Genomic DNA, 22,159 nt, shown 5'->3' on the forward strand with positions numbered 1-22,159 from the left:
CCCATCAATGAATTAAAAAAAAATCCTTTCCAGAGGCAAAAACAGAAGTGATCTTGGCAGGAGGAAGACACGGCAAACATATTCCACATCATTCCCACTTTAGTGCCTTATGAATTGAAAACAAAAGGACATAATTACGATTTGAATTTAAAAATATTTCTTTAAAGATTTTATTTATTTGAGAGCAAGCGAGAGGGTGATAGGGCACAAGTGGGGGGAGGGGCAAAGGGAGAGGGAGAAGCAGACTCCCCACTGAGCAGGGAGCCCCCCATCTGGGGTTATCACATTTTTCTTTTAATGGTCTAGCAAAAGTTGATCCACTTATCACCCTAACCCTCGATAGGCTTTCCCAGAGCACTTATGTGTAGCCTGGGTTCATTTGTAGGTTAATGTGGGAAGGTTTTCTCTAGCACCTTCCTTGTCATATAATGAAATTAATTTATTATTCACCAGTTCAATCCTTTAGAAAAATTAGATAGCATTCATTGTAATGTTGTATTTATATACTTTCATTTTATATATGTATATACATTCATTTTGATATATATTATTTGTTTCACAAGCATTCACTCTGTTTCACTATCTAATTGCTTTGAGGAGTTAGCAAATATTTCTTCCACAGACGTGTATGACGTTTTTAATATAATGAGCAAATGCTAGTATGCTTTTATTAATAGGTCTCATGCTGTATTAATGAGACTTGTAAAGAGGAGGAACAGGTGATTACTTTTAGGATAATTAGTTAAGTTACACTGAAAGAGCAATTCCAAGTAACTTTTTAAATGATTTTTTTACTAGTTTTTAATACGAGAAGGTATGTGTGGAAGATACTTTGTGAAATAACTTACAGGTACAGTATATTGGACACTCTGAAACCGTGAATGTTGTAATTAATGATGTCAGGGAAAAGAAAATCCGTATTGGTGGTGGCTTACCTTTGTAAAATCTCTGCAAATTGAAATGAAACCTGTTTGATCCAGAGAGATGAACATTTCACACTCAAAGGAAGTTCATAATCTAATAACCTGTAATATTTTAAGTAGCCCTGTTTTAAAGCTTGGCTCATTCAAATTGTCTATTTTTCTTCTGCTCGTTGCTGACTCATAATAACTGTTCACACTATCTTGACATTACTTGCAGTATGAAAATAAAGGATGTGTGATTTAATCACATGATTGAATTGATTATACCTCTGGTTCATGCTGTTTAATCACATTATCAATTCAGGAATTTTCAAATGATGCTATGTTGTCAATATGTATAGGTCCCCAATTTAATTTATAGGTTCCCAAAAGAGAAGTTACTCTTTAAGTAGACACTCCTCAGTATCCTGAGCCAGAATATTTCAAGTGAAGTGGCAAAGTGTCTACACAAACTGGGTTTTTCATTAGTTTGCTAACATTATGCCACCTGTGCCAAAAGTTAAGGATCATTTTTGTTTAAAATAATCACCGTTATAACTAAAGTACACATTACTTTAGTAATAGATGTCATGGATTGTGTCCAAAATTAAAAGTTGTATATTCCCAATTTGGGAATGTTGATCTTGTCAGGTAGTATTAGACATTGTCCTCTTAATTTTTAACTGTTTTTTTCCTAATTAATTTTATTTTCCAGATAAAGAGTAAACTAGTTTTAAGTTTGGGGATGCAGAATCTCTACATAAGATTTGAAATTTAAATTTTTACAATCAAGAGTAGAGAAGATAAAAAATGTTTGAAAAGAGGAGTGACTCACTCCTGAAGTAATATATTTAAATAATTTGTAAAAAAATAATATTCCTCTGCCTTTGATCTCCAGGAAAAATAGAGAAGAAGAGAAGCTCATCCTTGAATAGAAGATCTAACAAACTGCAGACACCTGGAGAACCTGTACAAGTAGAAGAAAAACCAACTGGTTAGTTATTTCTAAGTACCAGTCTTAAATAGTGGTTTAAAAGAGATCTATTGGGGTGCCTGTGTAGCTCAGTCAGTTGAGTTCCGACTCCGATTTCGGCTCAGGTCATGATCTCAGGGTTGGGAGAGAGAGTCCCGAGTTGGGCTCCATGCTGAGCTTGGAGCTTGCTTAAGATTTTCTCTCCCTGCACCTCCCTACCCCCCGCGTTTTCTGTCTTTCTCTCTCTCAAAAAAAGGCAACATTTGGTTGCTTGAGAAGTCGTTCCTAAAATTCGAAGCCAGAATATCCCTTCTTTAGCTAAAAAATGTCCTTTGATGCCATACTTATTTGGCTGAAGCCAAGAGTCTGTCCTTAAATGAATTTATAATTCTGCTGTCATCTGAGCAAGAAGTCTGTAATGAAGCAGAGGGACTAGATCACAGAGTGTTGGTATATAGATAAAGATTTGTGCTGGAGGACTTGATTCTCTTCAAACATTTCATCAGTTAGTGTTTAGAAGGTCTTAAGTTATTGACCATAATTTGAACTTCAAAGCTTTGCTGTGTTGCTTCATAGCATTACCCACATCTAACCTTTGTGCATGTTTTCACTGCTGATTATTATACACAAAATTTCATACTTATTACTGAAGTACTTTTTTTTTTTTTTTTAAAGATTTTGTTTGTTTATTTGAGAGAGCGCACATGAGCAGGGGTGGAGGGGCAGAGGGAGAGGGAGAAGCAGACGCCCTGCTGATCAGGTAGCCCGACACGGGGCTCGATCCCAGGACTCAGATCATGACCTGAGCCGAAGGCAGATGCTTAACTGACTGAGCCACCCAGGCGCCCCTGAAGTACTTCTTTATTTAAAGTAGTTTCTTTCTAACACCATCCCCCCCACAACTTTTCTCTGCCAAACAGGACTGTTGCTTTTTGTTTTATACCAAACCATTCACTTACAGAATACTCTCCAGTTTGTTGATTCAGGTCAGATCCTATTATAACAAATGCCATTGTCACAGGGATCGTTAGGAACATAAAAACTTTTGGAGCAAGGTATTTACAAGATGCACTTTTTTTTTTTTTTTTTAAAGATTTTATTTATTTATTTGAGACAGAGAGAATGAGAGAGAGAGAGCACATGAGACGGGGGAGGGTCAGAGGGAGAAGCAGGCTCCCCGCCGAGCAGGGAGCCCGATGCGGGACTCGATCCAGGGACTCCAGGATCATGACCTGAGCCGAAGGCAGTCGCTTAACCAACTGAGCCACCCAGGCGCCCTACAAGATGCACTTTTAACAAAAGAATTCAGTCAGTCCCTTGGAGCTTTTGGTAATGAACTTGACCACTTTGACTGTGAGTGGCATATCTGTAGGAATCCACGCCAAAGTTGTTTTGTCACATACCACTTCTCTCTCCATACGTGAATTCCTCCGTAGAGACTATACATTGGATAGGGCTTCGTTAGATATGTTACCTAGATTTCTTCACTGGGGTTATTGTGTATGCCAGGGCCTTTGACCCTTACTTCAGGTGCTCTCTGCCCTAGCAAGGCAGTCTGATCCAGTGGCAGTGTCCAGTCCCATTATATATATGTTGCTTTCGTAGCTTCTACTTTTAGGCTGGGAAAGTTCTCATTTGCAGCAGTTCACATTGCTCTTTCTTGCTTTGCATTTATTTGTGAGACCTCAACTTGAATCTTTTTTGTTTGTTCTCCTCATTTAGCTCGTCACCCGTATACCAGTCTTCGGGAGAATGATTTAATCACTCGCCTGCTTGTCCCTACAAAAGCATCAATAGCCAGGAGCAAAAGTGCTGTTTCTTTGTCATTCCCCGGGAAAGATACTCCAGGTAACAGGCATAGGGCAGAAAGCCTGAAAGTGTTAGTATTTGCACTGAAAAAGCAGGTATGTCATTTGATTTGTTGCAGTAAGGCATAAAAATAATTTGAATCAGTAGTTTCCAGATGACTGATTTTACCCAACATTTTATGTTGCATATTTATTTTATGCCTTCTGGCATGGTAGATTAGTTATCTGGGTGATAGTTAATTGATAGGATGAGATAAGATAGTTGTGGTGTGGTGGTGGTTAAATTTTTAAATGAGTTTTTGAAAGACTTTTTTTAAGATTTTATTTATTTATTTGAGAGAGAGCACAAGGGAGTGGCAGAGGGAGAGGGAGAAGCAGGCTCCCCGTGGAGCAGGGAGCCCCACGCGGGACTCAATCCCAGGACCCTGAGATAATCACCTGAGCTGAAACCAAGAGTTGGATGCTCAACCGACTGAGCCACCCATGTGCCTCAGCCCTAAATGTTTAAAGATCGATGGGTTTCTTGACCTGTGCTTCAGTGTGCCATCCAGTAAAAGGTACTGGATGTTAAGAGTATCAAAAATTTTTATAATATCAAGGGAGAAAGTTTCCTACTCTACCCTCCTTTTTTCCCTAAAATGTGGAAGAATGACATTGAGCTGCTCTTCAGCTTTTTATTAATAGCTAGTAAAATAAAACCCATCTTCAGGCTTATGTGGATTTTCTCACTTATAGGTCACATAGAGTGTTAGACATGCCTGTGGGTAGTAAGAAGTCCTCGGTAGTGGAGAGCTCAAATGCACTATTCCCATCATTCTTTTATTTATTTATTTATTTATTTGAGAGAGAGAGAGAGAGCACATGAGAGGGGGGAGGGTCAGAGGGAGAAGCAGACTCCCCGCTGAGCAGGGAGCCCGATGCGGGACTGGATCCCAGGACTCCAGGATCATGACCTGAGCCGAAGGCAGCCGCCCAACCAACTGAGCCACCCAGGCACCCTATTCCCATCATTCTTTGTCTTTTTTCCTCCACTTTTTTCTTTCCAGAATTTATCCCACCACCTTTATTCTTTTATTTTTTCTTCTGTTCATATTCATATGATTAGTAAAATAAATTACAGTGCTATCACAGACTTTCTGGTAGTGCAGCTTTACTTGTTTTGGTTCAGATTCCTGACTTTGTTTTTGCCCTGTTATATGTATGTCAGATTATTTTCTGCCAGTCTTCCCCCAGTCTTCTGTAAGGTATTTCTTGTATTAACTTTCATTCTTGTTTAATAATCTGTTACTTCCATCAAAAATGTAATATTTTATCTTAAATTTCTATACCTATACTTAATATGTTTTTTGTAGCACAGATTGTCAGTGTTAAATAATGTGACTGTTTAGGTACGTATAGATATGTCAATAAAATACATTTTCCACCAAAAGTGGGGGACTAAAAAATAACATTTAAGTCAGTCAAATTGTTTATTCATGAGTAGTCAGTCTTTGGTAATTTGTTCTATTTTGATTATTTGATGAGATCATGTAAAAGTTTACCACTCAGATTTAAAGAGGAGGTGACAAATTTACCAAGTCTTACAAAAGCTACCACCAAATACTTCCTAAAAAATACTTACTTTTCTTTGTTATACAAGCAATAAATATTTAGTGTAGAAAAAATTTTAAATGTAACTTATTATCCCAGTAACTCACTGGTAACTGAATATTTTGTTTATATGTTTTCTTCACAAAATAGGATTGTAACCTGTTTTTGTTTTTTTGATCTGCTTTTGTCTAAATATATACCGTTTTTCTGGGGGCGCCTGGGTGGCTCAGTTGGTTAAGCATCTGACTTCGGCTCAGGTCATAATCTCTGGGTCCTGGGATCCAGCCCTGCGTTGGGTTCCCCACTCAGTGGGGATTCTCCTTGTCCCTCTCCCTCCGCCCCTCCCCTGTGTGTGCAGGCACTCTCTCAAATAAGTTCTTTTAAAAGTGTGTATATATATATATATATATATACCATTTTCTATGTCTAGTGGTATATATATATACCATTTTCTATGTCTAGAAATTGTATATTATTACTGTGAATGACTGCCTTAGTATTTTCTCAATTTCCTGTTGAATATTTGGATTATAGTTTTGTTTCAATATTATCAATAATGCTATAAGTAACCTTATTACATGTTTTCATGTCTGGTTTTTTCCTAAGAATAGATCTAGAAGTAAAATTGTGGGAACAAAAAATAGGTCCTTTTAATGGCTTTTGATGCCTTATTGCCCCAATCCCTCCTACCAGGAGCATACACAGATCCACACCCCACCAGCAGTGTGGGGCTGCCTGGTTCTCAACATTGGTACTATCACTTTCTTTCCTCCTCTGCTGGTACTAAGTGTTACCATTTTTATCCATTTATTAGGCAAAAAATATTTAGATTGTTAAAGATGGAAGAGACCTTGAAAATCTAGCCCATTCTGATTAATGTCTTATTATAGTTTTTAGTATGGGGGAGAAAGTGCTCTTTTTTTTTTTTTTTTATATTAAAATAGCCATATGTGGAGTTTCTTACATAATCACTTGAAATGGTAAGATCTCTGGCCCTGGTGAAGTTGTTCTAGATCACTTTTTAAAAGTATTGAATATCTTGTGTTATGAAAATCATTCAAAACCATAGTATGATTAAAAGAGAACTGGCTTATTGCAAACATCAACTTTGGAGAAGCATCCTCTTTTCATCTGTAGTGGATTGTTGCTTTCACAACACCTCTTAATGGTGGTGCTTCTGAAGTAACCAAGTTCGAGATGCTTCTGTCCCTTGTCTGGGTTCCTTTTCACTAAACACTTATGTGTTGTGGGTAATTCCTGCAACTTACTAATGAACATAGTCTCTCTTTTTTGTCTTCCTGTTCTTATACTGTTACGTGGTGCATTTCCGTCTTGTCCGGTTTCTGAGTGTATGCAATTTCATTCTGTCCTCATTCACCCACAGGCACCCACAGTACTTTAATCCAGTATATAAACATGCCCTTGCGTAGCCGTAGCAGTGACGAATTGAAGAATACCACAGTGCTTCGCAAGGCAGCCGTGGCAGGGCCTCCCCAGGAGAAGGTGGACACGGCCCCCCATGTGAGTGTGGAAGCAGCCCCTGAGGCAAGGGTGGAAGCGGCCCCCGAGGCGAGCGTGGAAGCGGCCCCCGAGGCGAGCGTGGAAGCGGCCCCGGAGGCGAGCGTGGAAGCGGCCCCCGAGGTGAGCGTGGAAGCGGCCCCCGAGGCGAGCGTGGAAGCGGCCCCCGAGGCGAGCGTGGAAGGGTTTTCTGAAGGGAACACGGAGGCATCACGTGAAGCAGGTATGGAAGCACTCCCTGAGAGAATGGAAACGTCACCTGAAGTGAGCGTGGACGTGTCGTCCCCCGAGGCGAGCGTGGACCCGTCCCCCAGGGTGAGCGCGGACCAGTCCCCTGAGGTGAGCCTGGACTCATCTCCTGAGGTGAGCATGGATGCATCCCCCGATGTGAGCATGGAAGCGTCATCTGAGGCCAGTGTGGAAGCCAGTGTGGAAGCGGCTCCCAAGGCTAGTGTGGGCCTGTCACCCGAGGCCACGGTGGAAGCATCGCCTGAGGCCAGTGTGAAGGCAATCCCCAAAGAGAGTGTGGGAGCGTCCTCCGAGGCATCCCCCAAGGTGGGCACGGAAACATCTTCCCAGGTGAAAGTGAGTGACTCTCCACAGGTTTGTCAAGTGCCCTTTATTGACAAATTTTCTATTAAAATCTGTATATTTAGTTGTATAGGTCATGATAGGTCAGGTTTCACAACATAAGCAACTTGTTAATATTTATAGCATTCTGTAATAAAATTAGTAAAATAGGATAACTTTATTTAAAATTCTCTGATATTTGTTGTATAGTTTCCCCTCAAAGCTGGAATATTAGTTCATTTTTAGTAGCAATTTGAACTGTTTCTAAACTGTGAAGAAAAGTTTTTTTGAGAAATATTGCAAACCTCTTAATCAGGATTTAGAAATAGAATTAGGTTTTGAAGTGAAAGATGTTTTACGGTAATTATTTCTGTGACCTTGAATTTTGTAATCTGAATGGTTAGTCGAGAAGAATATATTTGTACCTAATTCTCATGCTTGAAAAGAAAATGGGGAGTTTAAGGAGCTCTAATTGTATTATATTCAGGGTATTTTTGTCTAAAAAAAAAAAAGCCAGCTGCAGTAAGTAAATGCTCATTTCTTAATCTGATGATCTTGCTCTGCTCAGAAATCAGAGCCGGACAAACAGGCCTCAAAGCCTGCTACCAAGAAGCGCCCGGTGTCGCACATACCGTGTTATAAATGGCCGTCGTCTTCTGTGAGTGGGCGGCGCCCGCCTTCCCCCGTCACTGTTAAGTAAGTGGCTTATTTGCACCTGTTCCTCATAGGTATTTTACCAGGATAAATTTCACATCAGTGTTTCACAAATGAAATAATGTAGTATACATCACAATGTAAATATAAAGAGGAAAAAAACTTTAAAAATGGATTTACCCCATCCTAAAATAGTATTTCATAATATCAAGACGTGATATTTTATGAAATGGCACATTATAAACTTAATTAGCACATATCTATTACAAAACCATATCAGATTTCCCCCATTAACGGTTACTTTTTCCGGCAGGCAAATGCAAAAGAATCGTCCCCCATCTCCATCGCCCGTCATGTCAAAACAGTCACAGTCTCCTCTTTCCTATAAAGTAATCCCTGTTCACCGTAGCCTGGTGGCACCAAATGCATCAGGTACTGTTGGAAAGAAAAGAGAAGGAGTGCCTAAAACCGCGAACAGCTCCGAGGCCGTGAGCCGAAAGCAGATGGTCTGTGAAGGTAAGCTCCTTCACTAAGAAGTTTATTTTGGCAACATGGAAAATCTTAAGGTAGTTTGGGAATGGTCGCCTTTGTTTTACTCCCCAATTCTGAGGACTTCAGGGAGCGAGCCTTCTTTTGATAAAGAGAATTTAACCAATCATTGATACACTGTTTACTTCTTACTCACCCCCACCCCCTTGTTGTTTTGGGAAATCCATTTTTGGAACTGATGTTAAAAGTACTGGTTGGGGGGCACCTGGGTGGCACAGTCAGTTAAGCATCTGACTCTTGGTTTGGGCTCTGGTCGTGATCTCAGGGTCGTGAGATTGAGCCCCGCGTCAGGCTCTGCGCTCGGCATGGAGTTTGCTTGGGATTCTCTCTTTTCCCCTGCCCCCTCCCCTCAAATAAATAAACCTTAAAAAAAACAAAAAAGTACTGGTTGGATGAGCTCATTGCTCTAGGTGATCCCTGGGGTCCCTTCCAGCTCTGATAGTGGATAGTTCCATGAATGGCCCTAAGGTGTCGTCCATCCTTGGAGAGAGCACATCTGGCCATTTGTGGCTGAGCAGGTGTCCATTGAGAGCTGATGGTCATTTCCATACAAAGGCCATAACATTTTATTTATTTATTTATTTTTTAAAAAAGATTTTATTTATTTATTTGAGAGAGAGTGAGAACTAGAGAAAGAGAGAGCACACACACAGAGGGAGAAGGGGAGAGAGAAGCAGACTCCCCGTGGAGCAGGGAGCCCGATGCGGGGCTCGATCCTAGGACCCCGGGATCATGACCTGAGCCGAAGGCAGACGCCCAACCGACTGAGCCACCCAGGCGCCCCAAGGCCATAACATTTTAAATACACTAATAAATCTTTCTTTTTGAAGGATTTTCACAGTGATTTTTCTAATCACAGGAATAATCTTTTTCTTATAAATTATTCATTCCTGATGTCTTAAGATCCCTGTCATGTGATTTATTTAAAATAGTCATCATGTGGACTGAAATAATTACAGTCTGCCTCCATGTGGTCACCTTATTTTACTGAATGTCTTAGTTTCTTTGGTCATGTAGTTAGCCACTGTATGATCAATCAGATATAATATATCATTACCAGTGTTCATCTAAGTAGTAATTATTTAGTAAAAATTGTGCACAAATTTCAAAATGCATGCTGGATATATTTTTGTTTAGTCAGGTATTTGTATACTTCATATAGACTTTGTATACTTTCATATAGACTTTATGTATTTTATATACTTCTTATAGACTTTCTATACTTCATAAGTTTGTCTTCCTCTGTATTCAGTGTATCTTAATCCTTTTCCCCATAAGATCAGTTTAGTCAAATATCTCTCAAAACGGCTAAGCCAGAGTGGGAGTACATTATTTCATTTTGGAGCAAGTAGTTGTTAAAAAGAGACAAACTACTAATTCTGTTATTGGGAGTGGGGTTGGGGTTTTGAACCAAACCTGTTTTGTAATCACTTACTTCTAGATTGCTAGTTATTTGTAAATTATAGACCGTGTGCATATTGTTTGGGTTTTTAACGTTGTTGGTTGTCTTGCATCTCTTTATTGGACTTAAGGGTGTTAAGTTCCCTAAGCTAACTGTTTTCCGTGTTAATTTCAACTAGAGTCTAGTAATAAAAGCACACCAGGGACTATGAATGCCAAGGAGGCAACAAAAATTTTGGCAGAAAAACGACGGCTTGCTCGTGAACAAAGAGAAACTGAAGAAAGAATACAAAAGGAAAGGGGGCAAAGGTCAGCACAAACCCACTCTTCCTATACACTCAGTCTTGGCCGGGGCCCAGATTTTGAAAGTCAAAATGTACCTTCAGGTTAGATGTACCATAGATAATCGAAGAGTAACTGACTTTTTCTTCAGTGTGAATCAGAAATGACTCGTTGCCTTCGAAACAAATGGGGAAAGCATCTCCAGCAGAGAGGATGCTGGTCTGTAGAGAGAGGGTGTAGTCGTCTGCGGTAGCCATGCCTCGTGTGAAAAGATGCATAAGGAGGCCAGCACTTGGGTCAAGGTCCCATATCTCAGCAGGAACATCCGAGTGATCGCGCCAGGCCGTTTCTGTTGGCATTCACTGGGGTCAGCCCCTTTCTTTGTTTCAGAAGTCTTTTGTAACTTTAGAATTTGTAAACCTGGAAAGTGTACTTCCTCATGTTTTGCTAGGGGTGCTTTCCAGTGACTTTTGTGACACCTCAATCTCATCAGTCCTTCCCGGAAGGCTTTCCTGTGGGCAGCAAACCTCATGTACACTTGGGTTCATTCTAACTCTATCTCAAGGTTTCCTGACCCTCAGTCTTGAAGCTCACTTGATTTAGGGCCCTGGAATATAAACCTCTGTCCACTGCCTGCACCGAATAACTACAGTCCTGAGTTTGTTTTAAAGTATTAAGTGTTTGAAATGCAGTCACATGCTTTCAGTACACTTTATATGGGTTTGGAAGAAAGAAGGGATGTTGTGAATAGCAAAAACAACATGTTAACTTGAAGAACATCATTCATTGCTTCGTGTAAACAGCTCATTTAACATTTTATTTTATTTTATTTATTTGTTTATTTAAAGATTTTATTTATTTATTTGACAGAGACACAGCAAGAGAGGGAACACAAGCAGGGGGAGTGGGAGAGGGAGAAGCAGGCTTCCCGCCGAGCAGGGAGCCCGATGCGGGGCTCGATCCCAGGGTCCTGGGATCATGACCTGAGCTGAAGGCAGACGCTTAAGGACTGAGCCACCCAGGCGCCCCTCATTTAACATTTTAAAAGCCCTGCATACTGGTCATTGTGGATGGGCTTCCCTCTGGGCACTACTGGATCCTCCTTTAAATTATCATGTGTGAGATTGGGTGTGAACATGTGTATAATGAGGCCTTTTGGAGGGCCCCATGTGTTTAACAGTTAAGGAGTGCCATTTTTTCCTCTCTCCTTTTAAAATGCAGAGTAGTCCACTAATTGATAAAAATCTTTTTCTACTACCAAGAGCTAGTTTCCCCCATTTACAAAGGGTAACATTGGGGTACCTGGGTGGCTCAGTCGGTTGAGCGTCTGACTCCTGGTTTCAACTCGGGTCATGATCTCGGGGTCGTGGGATCAGGCCCTGCATCAAGCCCCGAGTTGAGCCCTGCTTCAGGCTCAGCGGGGAGTCTGCTTCTTTCCTTCTCCCTCTGCCTCCCACTGGCACAGGTGCGTGTGCACTCTAAAATCTTTATTTGAGAGGGAGAGTTAGCACGAGAGGGGAGAGGGTCAGAGGGAGAAGCAGACTCTGCTGAGCAGGGAGCCCGATGTGGGGCTCGACCCCAGGACTCCCTGATCATGACCTGGGCGCCCCTAAATAAATAAAATCTTAAAACAATAAATAAAAAGGTGAAATTGTGTAAATTCTGTACAGTAACATAGAAAATATAGTGAGTCTGGTGTAAGTATAAGTTGTGTTCCTATATATAAGCGGTTTCACTATAAAAATGCATGTACAGGGGCACCTGGGTGGCTCAGTTGGTTGAGCATCTGACTCTTGGTTTCAGCTCAGGTCAGATCTCAGCCTCGCGTTGGGCTTCGTGCTGAGCGTGGAGCCTGCTTGGGATTCTCTCTCTCTCCTTCTCCCTCTGTCCCTCCCCCCACTCATGTGCGCACGTGTGCGGTGCACTGTCTCTTTCTCTCTAAAATAAGTAAGTGAATCTCGCTCTCTCGCTCTGTCAAATAAATAAAAAGTCTTTTTAAAAAAATGCATGTACGGGGGCACCTGGCTGCCTCAGTTGGTGGAGCATGCAACTCTTGATCTTGGGGTTAGGAATTCGAGCCCCATGTTGGACGTAGAGATGACTTAAAAAAATGCACGTACTACTGCAAGCTGTATATGGTAGAGACTGAGACAAATACTAAGAGCTGTTTAAATGTGCTGTGTCGTTAGCAAAACGAAGGACGCAGCAGGGAAAGCTGTGGAAGGCCAACAAGAAGAATTCTTGAAACTGGAAGATGGGCAACAACAGAAGGAAATAAAGAAAGGATGTCCAGATCCAGAAGACCAGAAAGTGCTACTGCAGGTTTGCTGGCTCTCTACTTTATCAGGGGTTGAGAACCAGATTCTAAAATTCATTTGAAACCCAAGGCAAAAATCTGTTTCTCCAAGAAAGATGGTGAGCAGATGCAGCCTTCTCTGGCTGCAGTTTTCCATTATAGTCTAGCTGCTACCCAGTGCTGCTACAGGTCATGGCCAGCCACCCTCGGCAAAGTCCTAGAATATTTTCCAAGTGGAACAGAAGCAGAAAGCTGAGAATTATAAATTAGTAGTTTTTTATTTTGTCTATATAAACATTGCAGCTTGGTTTCAGGAAGTCCCATTGCTCGCACAGATTAAATGTCCTGTGTGAGTTTTCCCAATCCTGCGCTCTTTGGTGGCGCTCACAGCTGCAGTCCACATACCCCCCTGAACAGAGACGATAAAAATTACGATTGCCTTTAAAAGTTTAAAGTCCTCCAGTTCCTCAGTAAGAATGTCTCACCCATGCAAATTCAAATCATCTGGTAAATAAATCCACAAACTGAGCTCAGACTCCACTCAGCTTGAATTACTAACACAGCCTACTTAATATTCCAGTTTTAGTGTATCACTTAATAAAATCAGTTGTATGTCGCGTAAGTGGTTGTGTGCATTTGCATTCCTCGGGAAGCTACCTTTAAGGATCCTCCCAGTGCTTTTGAAAGGTGTAAGACTTTTGGCCCCTGTTGCTGTGTTAATGGATAGCTACATAATCACTGACTTTGGAACTGTAGTGGCCTGCTGACCCCTGTGCTGGAATGGTGACCCTGAGGTCCTGGAGGGGACTGACATGGCTTCTAAATCCTCAAGACGATGGTTAGCCTGGTTTTGTGCATTTTTAGCTAATGTTTTGAAAACTGAGAATTTACGAATGTCATGCGTATAGGTACCGTCAATCAGAAGGTTACATTCTTTTATGCTGGATAACCTTTATTTAACTTTTTCAGCTGCTGTTCTCAGTTATCACTCATATATTGAGAGTAAGTGGTATTTTTATGCAAATTTTCTAGAAAGGGGCCGCCAAAATAAAAGCTCAGGAGGAGGCTGAAAAACGCAAGAAGGAACAGGAGAGAATTATGTTACAGAATTTGCAGGAGAGATTAGAGAGAAAAAAGGTACTCTTTCTGTTTTGGGAGTTTGGTTCGTTTCGAATATAATGTTGGGCACATGATTTTAAAACGTGTTCTTCAAAGTCACAAGTAAGCGGTGTGCTAGCCTCTGGTAGTTTTCCCACTGCAACTCTCTTCTTCCTTATCCAAGGATCTCACCCTTCCTACGTAGAAGGGTCTCTCTTATTGACCTCACCTGTCCATCACGGACCACTGGTGACCGGTACAGTGACACCTCAATATCACAAACCCCTGGGAACAAAGCCCCTTTGAACAGAATCACTCCGGTCATGGGAGTGGTTGGTAGAAGTTAGTTTCTTCTGGACTGGGCTGGACATTGCAGCAACTGAGTGGGAGGGAGCAGCAGGTGCAGGCTTCTCTCAAAGGCCGAGGTGCAGGCCGTTTGTAAGGTGGGACCTCAGTTTGTGCAACTCATTTGGCTTGTCTGGGGTCAGAGGAGGCCCCAGTCCAGGCTGCAAGGCCTCTCTGTTGGGAGATAAGTCACCCTGAGGAGGCCAGGTGTGCACCAGGGAGAAAATTCTTTCCCTCCTGTGTGTGTACTCTTCGCAGCCACAGACTTCTGACAAGGTCACATCATTGGGGTGCATTCTTTCCATTAATATCTGCTTCAGTCATGGTCTGTTCAGACTAAAACGTTAAAAAGTCTTAACTGGTTTGCAATAGTATGTGCTTTTAAGTCATGAATTTCTAAGTCTACAAAATTAGGAGTGAAAGGTAATTGGCTTTCGGGGTTAAGATGGCTAGTATAGCTGCTGCCCCTCCAGATGTTTCCTGGATGGCTGACACTGGGGTTGGGAGGACCGCGGCAGCCGCCTCAAGGTCTCAAGGTGGTGAAATCCGTGGCTTGGGAGCAGTTCTGATGCATCTGCTTGTGGAAAATGGAAGTAATCAACTTCTTCAGGACCGTTGGGTTTTTTTTTAAATCTGTATTCATGTTTGAATTTTTATTTCCCTTTAAATAGAGAATTGAGGAAATTATGAAGCGGACGAGAAAGACAGATTCAAATGCCTCAAAGGTAGTCTATGTGTCCCCACCAGCAGTGCGTAAGAAATCCTGTCGCTTCACCTTCTTGCCGACTTTGCCATTTTTGCCAGTCTGGTGGTAACTCAAGCATCTCGCTCGCATGTCCCTGATTATGAAAGAGGTGGAGCACATTCTATCCTTAATTAGCTGTCCTGTTTTTTCTTGTGTGAGATGCTTGTTCGGGTCTGTGCCCAAAGCCTTTGGGTTGATACTTGTCTTTTTCTCACTCACTTGTGGTTCTTCAGCTGTTCTGGATGCTGCTACTTCCTTGCTTGTTTGTGCTGCATCTGTCTTCTGCCAGTTCGCAGCCTGTCTTCACGCGCGGTCCGCTGTTGCATAGAAGTTCTTACTTCGCACACTACCGAGTTGATCAGTGGTTTTTGATGATTGATGAACTCGAGTGCCTTGTCATCTGCTTTTTGGCCATTTGGAGATCTGCTTTGGTGAAGTGCCTTGTCAAGTCCTTCGTCCATGTTTCTGTTTGGTGGCTGGCCTCCTTTTTATTGATGTGTAGTTTTTCCCCCCTCTGCTTATGGGCCCTGTACATGTGTAATGGTATTGCTGTGGTTTGCCTCATACTCTCATATAATGCCTTTTGATGGACAGAAGTTCATTTTCATGAAATCAAATTGAGCAGTTTTTTCCTTTATGGTAAGTGCTTTTTGGGGTCGATCTCACAAGTATTTGCTTACCCCAGCATCCTGTCTTTTGAGGCATCGCATGCCTCTAAGGCCTTTTCCCTCCAAATTCTATGCCCTTTACCCTTTGTGCTACCAGACTGGTATTTTAGCTCTTTCCAGTTCCCCAGTGTGGTCATTCATATCATGACAATTTAGAATACAAATGTCATTTCTGGAAAATGCAGCGAGTCACCACCTGAAAGCTCATTTAGCCTGCTGGCCTGAGAAGTTTCCCTCAAGAGGCAGCCAAGAATTTTTTTTTTTTTTAAGCTGTTCCATCAGTTGGCCCTCCGTTGGCTTAGTTCGGACTCTGAGCAGGCAGAGGCCCCATGCCAACCATGGCTCCCACTCGGGGAAGTTTTTCATTCTTGGAGTGTCTTTCCCTAACTGAAAGACACAACTAGGGCCACTTGTTCTGTCCCCTGTAGTCTTGGGGCCCAAGAGGTTAGATTTTTTTACCTTTTAATTGAAATGATGAAAAATAGCCATCAATCAGTCCAGCATGAAGCCTGTTTTCTTTGAAATAGCCAAGTCAGGCTGACGGAATATTAGATGTAATCATGACTTCTTTTCTCATCCTAGGCTGCAGAACCATTTGTTGATAACACGTACGAGGAGGACGACGAGGCGGACGACGATAAAACGTATGAGGAGGACGACGAGTCGGACGACGATAAAACGTTCGATAAGGACGACGAGGCGGACGACGAGGACGAGTCGGAAAGTGACGACGATTCCTTTGATGACCTGCATCCATCAGGTTTGCTTGCCTTTTGAGTTCTGTTAGTCACCATGTAGGAGTTGGACTGTCTGGGTTCATCTAGGGGCTCCTCTGCTTCTGAGCTGTGTGGCTTTGGGCACCTTACTGAACCTCTCTGTACTCAGTTTCCCTACCTGAAAAAGGGGAAGCGAATGTGGTCCTCCTAGGGTAGCACGAGATTGCAATGGGGTGATGCACGTCGTGCTAAGAACAGTACCTGACGCATAGGCAACTCTCGGGAAAGCCCACTACGGTGGCGACCGTTATTCTTGTACAGCTTGTGCTGTTAGGCTGTAGGTAGTAGCTCTCACCCGGATGCGAGGCTTACGAGCACGTCCTGGCTCCCGGCCTTGTACGGCACCCGTGACCGACCACAGGCGGGCTGCCGCTTTCCAGCTCCCGGAGAGAACCGTCCCAGCTGTCTGAGATGCCTGGCCGAGTCCCTCCTGGGTAGGAACCGCTCTGTGCAGCAGTACGAGGCACTCTTTACCCCACAAACGGAAACGAACATGCAAGTCAGGCCCTCTACTGGGGCAGCAAGGACACAGAGGGGAGGGGACCTCGCCTCAAGGGAGCCCGTGGCGAAACGGAGGAGCACACGGTGACACGGCTGCCGGCTGGTTGGCCCAGATGCGGCGAGAACAGAGCAGGCGGAGCAGGGCCAGGTGCAGGCAGGAGGCAGCAACTAGAATCGAGGCTAGAAGAAGAGTCGGGAGGAGGGGTAAGCAGCCCGCTGCCCGCTGCCGTCTGGCCTGCCACTCTTGCCTGGCAGAGGAAGGAGGGCAGGTTCCTCAGAGGTGGCCCCTTCGTGCTTTGAGGCCGGAGCAGGCCCGTGCGCTGGGCGGCACCCTGCACCCCACCATCCCGCTGCATGGCCCTCCCTGCCTGTAGGCGGCCGCCGTGCCCTGGCCCACCACCATCACAGCCTTCGCCTTCTGTTGCCTTCGTTGTCAAAACTCCAGTTTTAATCTTCTTCCTTTTGTTTTCCAAGCCTTTATAAATGGCATGGATTCATCCACAAAACTCAAAACACATTTTAAAAACATGAAGAAGAACACTCCCAAGCTGGTGTTTTTAGACGCCACTTCTGGCCAAGTCCATAGAGAGACAAAAACATTTTTTAATGGCGACATGAAAAACTTCAGACAAAAAAGTGCGAAAGACCCTTTGGCTCAGGCGAAGGGTACCAGGTGAGTCACTCAGCGAGTTTATCAGAATAAACTTGGTGGGAGTCATACACCACATTATTGACTGAGCTCTTAGTTTGTACCAAGCACTGTGTCAAGTACTCCCAGAAATAAACTGATCCCCACAGCAGCCTTACTAGGTAAGGGCTATCATCTTCACTTTTACAGACGAGGAAACTGAGGCACGGAGAGATGACGGGCCTTATTTGCCCAGCATGCCATTGTGATAGGGCAGAGCCCACATTCAAACCAGATACATCCGGCTCTAAGCTGTGCTTTTGTGCCCACTGGTTAGCATTTGCTCATAAAACCTGGCGGGGGGGGAGGGCATTGAGTGACTGCTTCATACCCGGTGTTTGATGTTGCCTATTTTGATGCTCATTGCAGCCCTGACTTCAGTATGGATGTCATTTTACATACGGGGAAACTGAGGGTCAGAAGTTAGGTCGGAAGAGTGGGAATAGGTTCTTAGGAAGGCTCCCTGGGGGTTGCTTAAAAAGACATGAACCTCCAAGGCCCACGGGAACATGAGGGGCCGAGAGGCGCAGTGACGGGCTGGACCGAGCCCTGGAGCGGGGAGAGCCGTGTCCGTCCTCCCTCCACGGTTCTGCCCGAGTCCCGGATCTGTGTGAAGTGGGGACGGGGCTTCTGGAGCCCTGTGTGCTCAGCTGCTCCTGGCCTTGCTTAGTGTTTGCTGAACCCTGGAACTTGGCAGGACACAATTTGGAAACCAGTGTGGTCTGTGATCTCCAGGCTCCCTTCCCGCCTTCCCATGCTAGGATTCTGAAGGAGAAGTTCCTTATCCTTCGTTTAAGGATAAAGCTTCTTTCAGGACAAAACCTTGGTTTTGGGATAGTTGGGATTCTAACCCGGGCATCTCTTACCAGATCGTCCAGCAAAAGAATGACCAGCCGAGCAGCAAAAACCAGAAAGGCAAGTGAAACCTGTAACACCGTGGGACCCTCCAAGAGTTTATATCCAGAGGCACAGGAGTGGATCTGTGACAAAATTATTGACATCAGAAATGAGGCAGAGTCCCTTTTGTCCAGTATCCCTCCTGATAGCCGAAAATACCATCTGAAAGGTTCCATGACATTCCACCAGAGTCCCCCGTTGCCTTTACACAACAAGAAAAGCAAATCTGTTCCTGCTCCATCGGGTAAGGCCTCCTCCTGTTTTTACCTTGCTTGAAAGGCAGTTGGCCATGAACCCTCCTGCTTATGGCTCTTCCAGGGCCTTCTTGGCACCCTGTAACTTTGAGGCAAGTAGGGAGACGGTGGTGGGTCTGAAGGCTAGTTTGGTATCAAAGGGTCTTCCATTAAGTTGGTTTTGAGAGAGTAAATGACTTGATTCTAGTTTTGATGCCCTGCGTTTCCTACCAGATACACAAAGTAGGTTCTCGTCAGCCCCCCTGATCCACCAACTGCTTTCTAGCATGCAGATAATCATTTAGGGCACAGGGTTACTCAGCCCTTTGGACTTAGTCTCTCAGCCTGACTTTCCAAAACCAAAAGGCCTTTGCTTTTCTTTCTTTTAAGAAGCTTTCTTTGAAATTGAGAGGCAGCTTGGGCCTGTTTGGGGGTTGGGGTCCTGGGGGCACCAGTGTGTCAGCAACGTTGGGTCAGGGAGGGGGGGTGTTGCCGAAGGTCCCGGACCCACCACGAAGAGAGGCTGGGGCCCAGTGGCAGTAAGACCAGCATCTTCTCTACTGTTCTTTTTCTTTTTCCCTCCGGTCAGATATGTAAACTTCGCGCAGCCCAGAAGAGAATTCGTCATCTACTCTGGATCTCAACTTCCAGACCCCCTAAATTTTGTGCCTCTGACTACCAAAATGACCATCAAAAACAGGGAAAACATCAGACAGACACCTTAATGTCACCTTAATGCTCAGAAGCAGGTTATCATCTTGACTCTTGCCAACAGCAAGGGCTCTGAGTAAAGAGTCATTTTTGTTTTCCTGTAAAAACCTCCACTGTCTCGTTCTTGTTTTCCGGCCGGGGTGTGTGAGTGCAGCCAGAAGTGGTCACTCTTGAGTTTCTAAGCTGAGGGGGAATTTTCTCTCTTAAAATACTGCTTATTCCGTTTAACAGTTACATTACTTTAGCAATTCAGAACAGACGTTCGATCTCGTAGAGGCCGTAGGCGGTGTGCGAGGGACTCGGGATTGCTCCCAAGAGCTCTGCTGGCTTGTTGCTGATAAACAGGAGGTTGCAAAATGTAGTACGTCACATGTTACCATTACGTCTGTATGTTTTTAACTCTGCCGTCACCCGAGTGCACAGGCCCGGGCACCCCAAATGCTCCAGGTCCTAGAAAGTGTGCTCTCGGGACAGCGCTAGCACCTGCCGTGCTCATCAGTGTTACTTTTTTGAAGTGCACCTTGGGGGTTTATCTCCAAAACTGCGCAGTGTTTTTATTGTACCTAAAGCAGTATCTGGCTGCTGTCCGGCGGGGCACATGCCGTTCCCCTGGGTGTTGGCAGCAGGTCGTCTTTGGGGCCTTGTGCCCGCCGGGCCCAGAGCTGCTTGCCTTTCCCTGGCCGCTGGCTGCGAGTGAGCACAGAAGCAGTGCCATTCTTTGGTCCCTGTGATAGATCGGCGTGCACACACACGTGTACGCATGTATGCCCGTACATACACACCTGCGCGCACACAGGATAGGTTGCCTGAAATCCGTCAAATTCTGCTTAGACACACCATCGACTAAGATTTGAGTGCACAAACCCCTACCCCTAACGGGTTTTCTGGTGAATCACAACGAGTTCCAAGCAGGCCTATGTTCCTTCCTAGCCACCAGCCTGGGATTAGTGAAAGGAAGGAATTCTTTCTGATCCCTTGGTTCTTGCCCATTCAGAGGACTGTACCGCTGTTGTGGATTAGAGCTGGGTGCCTTAGAGTTGAAAACTGTTTTTATACACTAGCTCTTTCGTATAGAAGGCAGAGACAGTCATCCTGACAAATGAGTTTCTGGTATTTTTCTGCACAAATGTCACATGTTGGAACACTGTTACACCCGCATTTGTATGTGTGCTCTGTAAAATAAACTTTGCAGATAAAGCAAGTTTTCTTTTTCATTCTAATCACAAAACACGTACTGCTTACTGCTGGTGGTGTAAAGGGGACCCTAATAGGTAACCAGGCTTTGAACGGGGGCAAGTGGCAAGTTCCGTGGAAGGCGAGCAGATCCTCCGCTGCCCCCCTGCAGCTCCCGGTGACGTGGCAGAGCTGCACTCGCGGGGCGCCGAGGTGCGAGCCTTGGCATTCTGGGCCCGTCTCGGGGCTTGTTAGCCTTGCCGCCCGTGGCTCTTCACTTCTCCCTGAGGCCGGTGACTGTAAAGTCTTGTTCTGTTGGGCCGCCTGCGCGGCGCCGTCAGTGAAGCGTCTGCCTTTGGCTCAGGTCACGATTCTGGGGTCCTGGGATCGAGCCCCGTGTCCCCTCTGTCCCTCACCCCTGCTCATGTGTTCTAAGTAAATAAAAAAAAATCTTTGAGAAAACTTTTTTTAAAAGTATCTGTTAACTGTGGTGAAATTCATATTCACCACCTGTATCTGGTTCCAGAACATTTTCATCACCCTCAAAACACCCGTCCCCTTTAAGCAGTCACTCCCCACACCTCTCCCCAGCCCTTTTAGGGGCCTCACTCTTGGTGCCTGGCACGGAGGAGAAGTGTGCGCGTGCGCTCGGGCCGCGACGGGGCTGTGACCGTGCACATCTCTTCCGGACCTCCCCTGTCCCGTGCGTGGCTAACCCCATGTTCTGACCTACTGCAGGCGTTTAGTGTCCCACCCGGAGACCTGGGACACATGTTCTGTTCTGCTCGGTTTTGTTTTCGTCGGGCGAGGTCCCCGTTTATCCCGTCTTTGGCGTCTGGTGCCGAGGAGAGCAGCGGCACCCAGCCCCACTTGGCCTTCCACGTTGTGGGTCCAGCTGCCGCGGCTGCCCCCCGCAGGATGCCCCGGGGCGCGCACACCACCCGCAACGCGCCCACAGCTCCCAGGTGGTGCACGCTGGCCGAGCCCCCCTCCTCTCTCTGGGCCGGTGCCCTTGAACCTGGTGGGGGGGGGTACAGGACACCTTGGTTGCCTCACGTGTTCCTTCCTCTCTGGGCAGTTTCTCGGGGTCTCTGCCCCTGAGGGACAGGCCCCTAGCTTCTGCCAGTGGGTTCTGCGTGGGAGCCCGTTTCCCGCGCCTGCGTCATCTCGCGCAGGTACGAAGCCTTGGGACAGCCCTGCCCCCTGGCCGCCGCCGCCGGGCGCTATGCCAGACAGGGACTGCAAGTCCTGAGTCTTCGCTGAGGTGGCAGTGAGCTTGCTCTGGGACTTGGCTTGCGTTTTCTTTTTCTTTTTCTTTTTTTTAAGATTGATTTATTTGAGAGCAAGAGAGCACAAGCAGGGGGGACAGGCAGAGGCAGAGGGAGAAGCAGGCTTCCCCACGGAGCAGGGGGCCCGACGCGGGGCTCGATCCCAGGACCCCGAGATCATGACCTGAGCCGAAGGCAGACGCTTCACCGACTGGGCCACCCAGGCGCCCCTTGGCTTGCGTTCCCATGCAACTGTGCTATCATCTCGGAGTCCCCTTTTAGTCCCGAGGAATCCCTCCTTGTGGCGAGAGCCAGATCAGGAGGTGAGGCAGAAATCGGCCGCAGGAGCTTGTGCCCAGGGGCAAAAGCCTGGAGGCAGGCTGGCTGCCACATCCCATCAGGGGCCCATTCCCGGTGGCCCTTTGGGGCCCCCGCCCCCGCCCCCAGGGCCATGCAGGCCTGGTTTGTGGAAGCAGGCCCTGGAAGAGGCCGCCTTGCTGTTGCAGTGTTCCC

At 45.3% G+C, this 22,159-nt stretch overlaps 1 protein-coding gene across 8 annotated transcripts in view; it reads left to right on the top strand.

Annotated features, from left to right (window-relative positions):
• Window positions 1–20,400, top strand: part of MAP7D3 (MAP7 domain containing 3) — a 33,943-nt gene extending 13,543 nt beyond the window's left edge. For 2 of the 8 annotated variants that reach the window (XM_032428314.1, XM_032428317.1), the window contains 13 exons: window positions 1,801–1,896; window positions 3,598–3,723; window positions 6,658–7,394; window positions 7,930–8,057; window positions 8,329–8,531; window positions 10,145–10,274; window positions 12,437–12,569; window positions 13,576–13,680; window positions 14,658–14,711; window positions 15,982–16,159; window positions 17,151–17,349; window positions 18,234–18,505; window positions 19,084–20,400. In XM_032428314.1, the coding sequence (XP_032284205.1) occupies window positions 1,801–1,896; window positions 3,598–3,723; window positions 6,658–7,394; window positions 7,930–8,057; window positions 8,329–8,531; window positions 10,145–10,274; window positions 12,437–12,569; window positions 13,576–13,680; window positions 14,658–14,711; window positions 15,982–16,159; window positions 17,151–17,349; window positions 18,234–18,505; window positions 19,084–19,091 (2,369 nt within the window). In that variant the 3' untranslated portion in view covers window positions 19,092–20,400. The remainder of the gene's footprint in view (window positions 1–1,800; window positions 1,897–3,597; window positions 3,724–6,657; window positions 7,395–7,929; window positions 8,058–8,328; window positions 8,532–10,144; window positions 10,275–12,436; window positions 12,570–13,575; window positions 13,681–14,657; window positions 14,712–15,981; window positions 16,160–17,150; window positions 17,350–18,233; window positions 18,506–19,083) is intronic. The other 6 variants (XM_032428316.1, XM_032428315.1, XR_004302290.1 and 3 more) reach the window with 6 other exon arrangements.
• Window positions 20,401–22,159: the final 1,759 nt, after the last annotated feature.

This window comes from Phoca vitulina, unplaced genomic scaffold (genome assembly GCF_004348235.1).
Source record: "Phoca vitulina isolate PV1807 unplaced genomic scaffold, GSC_HSeal_1.0 scaffold39, whole genome shotgun sequence".
NCBI classification, from domain to species: Eukaryota; Metazoa; Chordata; class Mammalia; order Carnivora; family Phocidae; genus Phoca; species Phoca vitulina.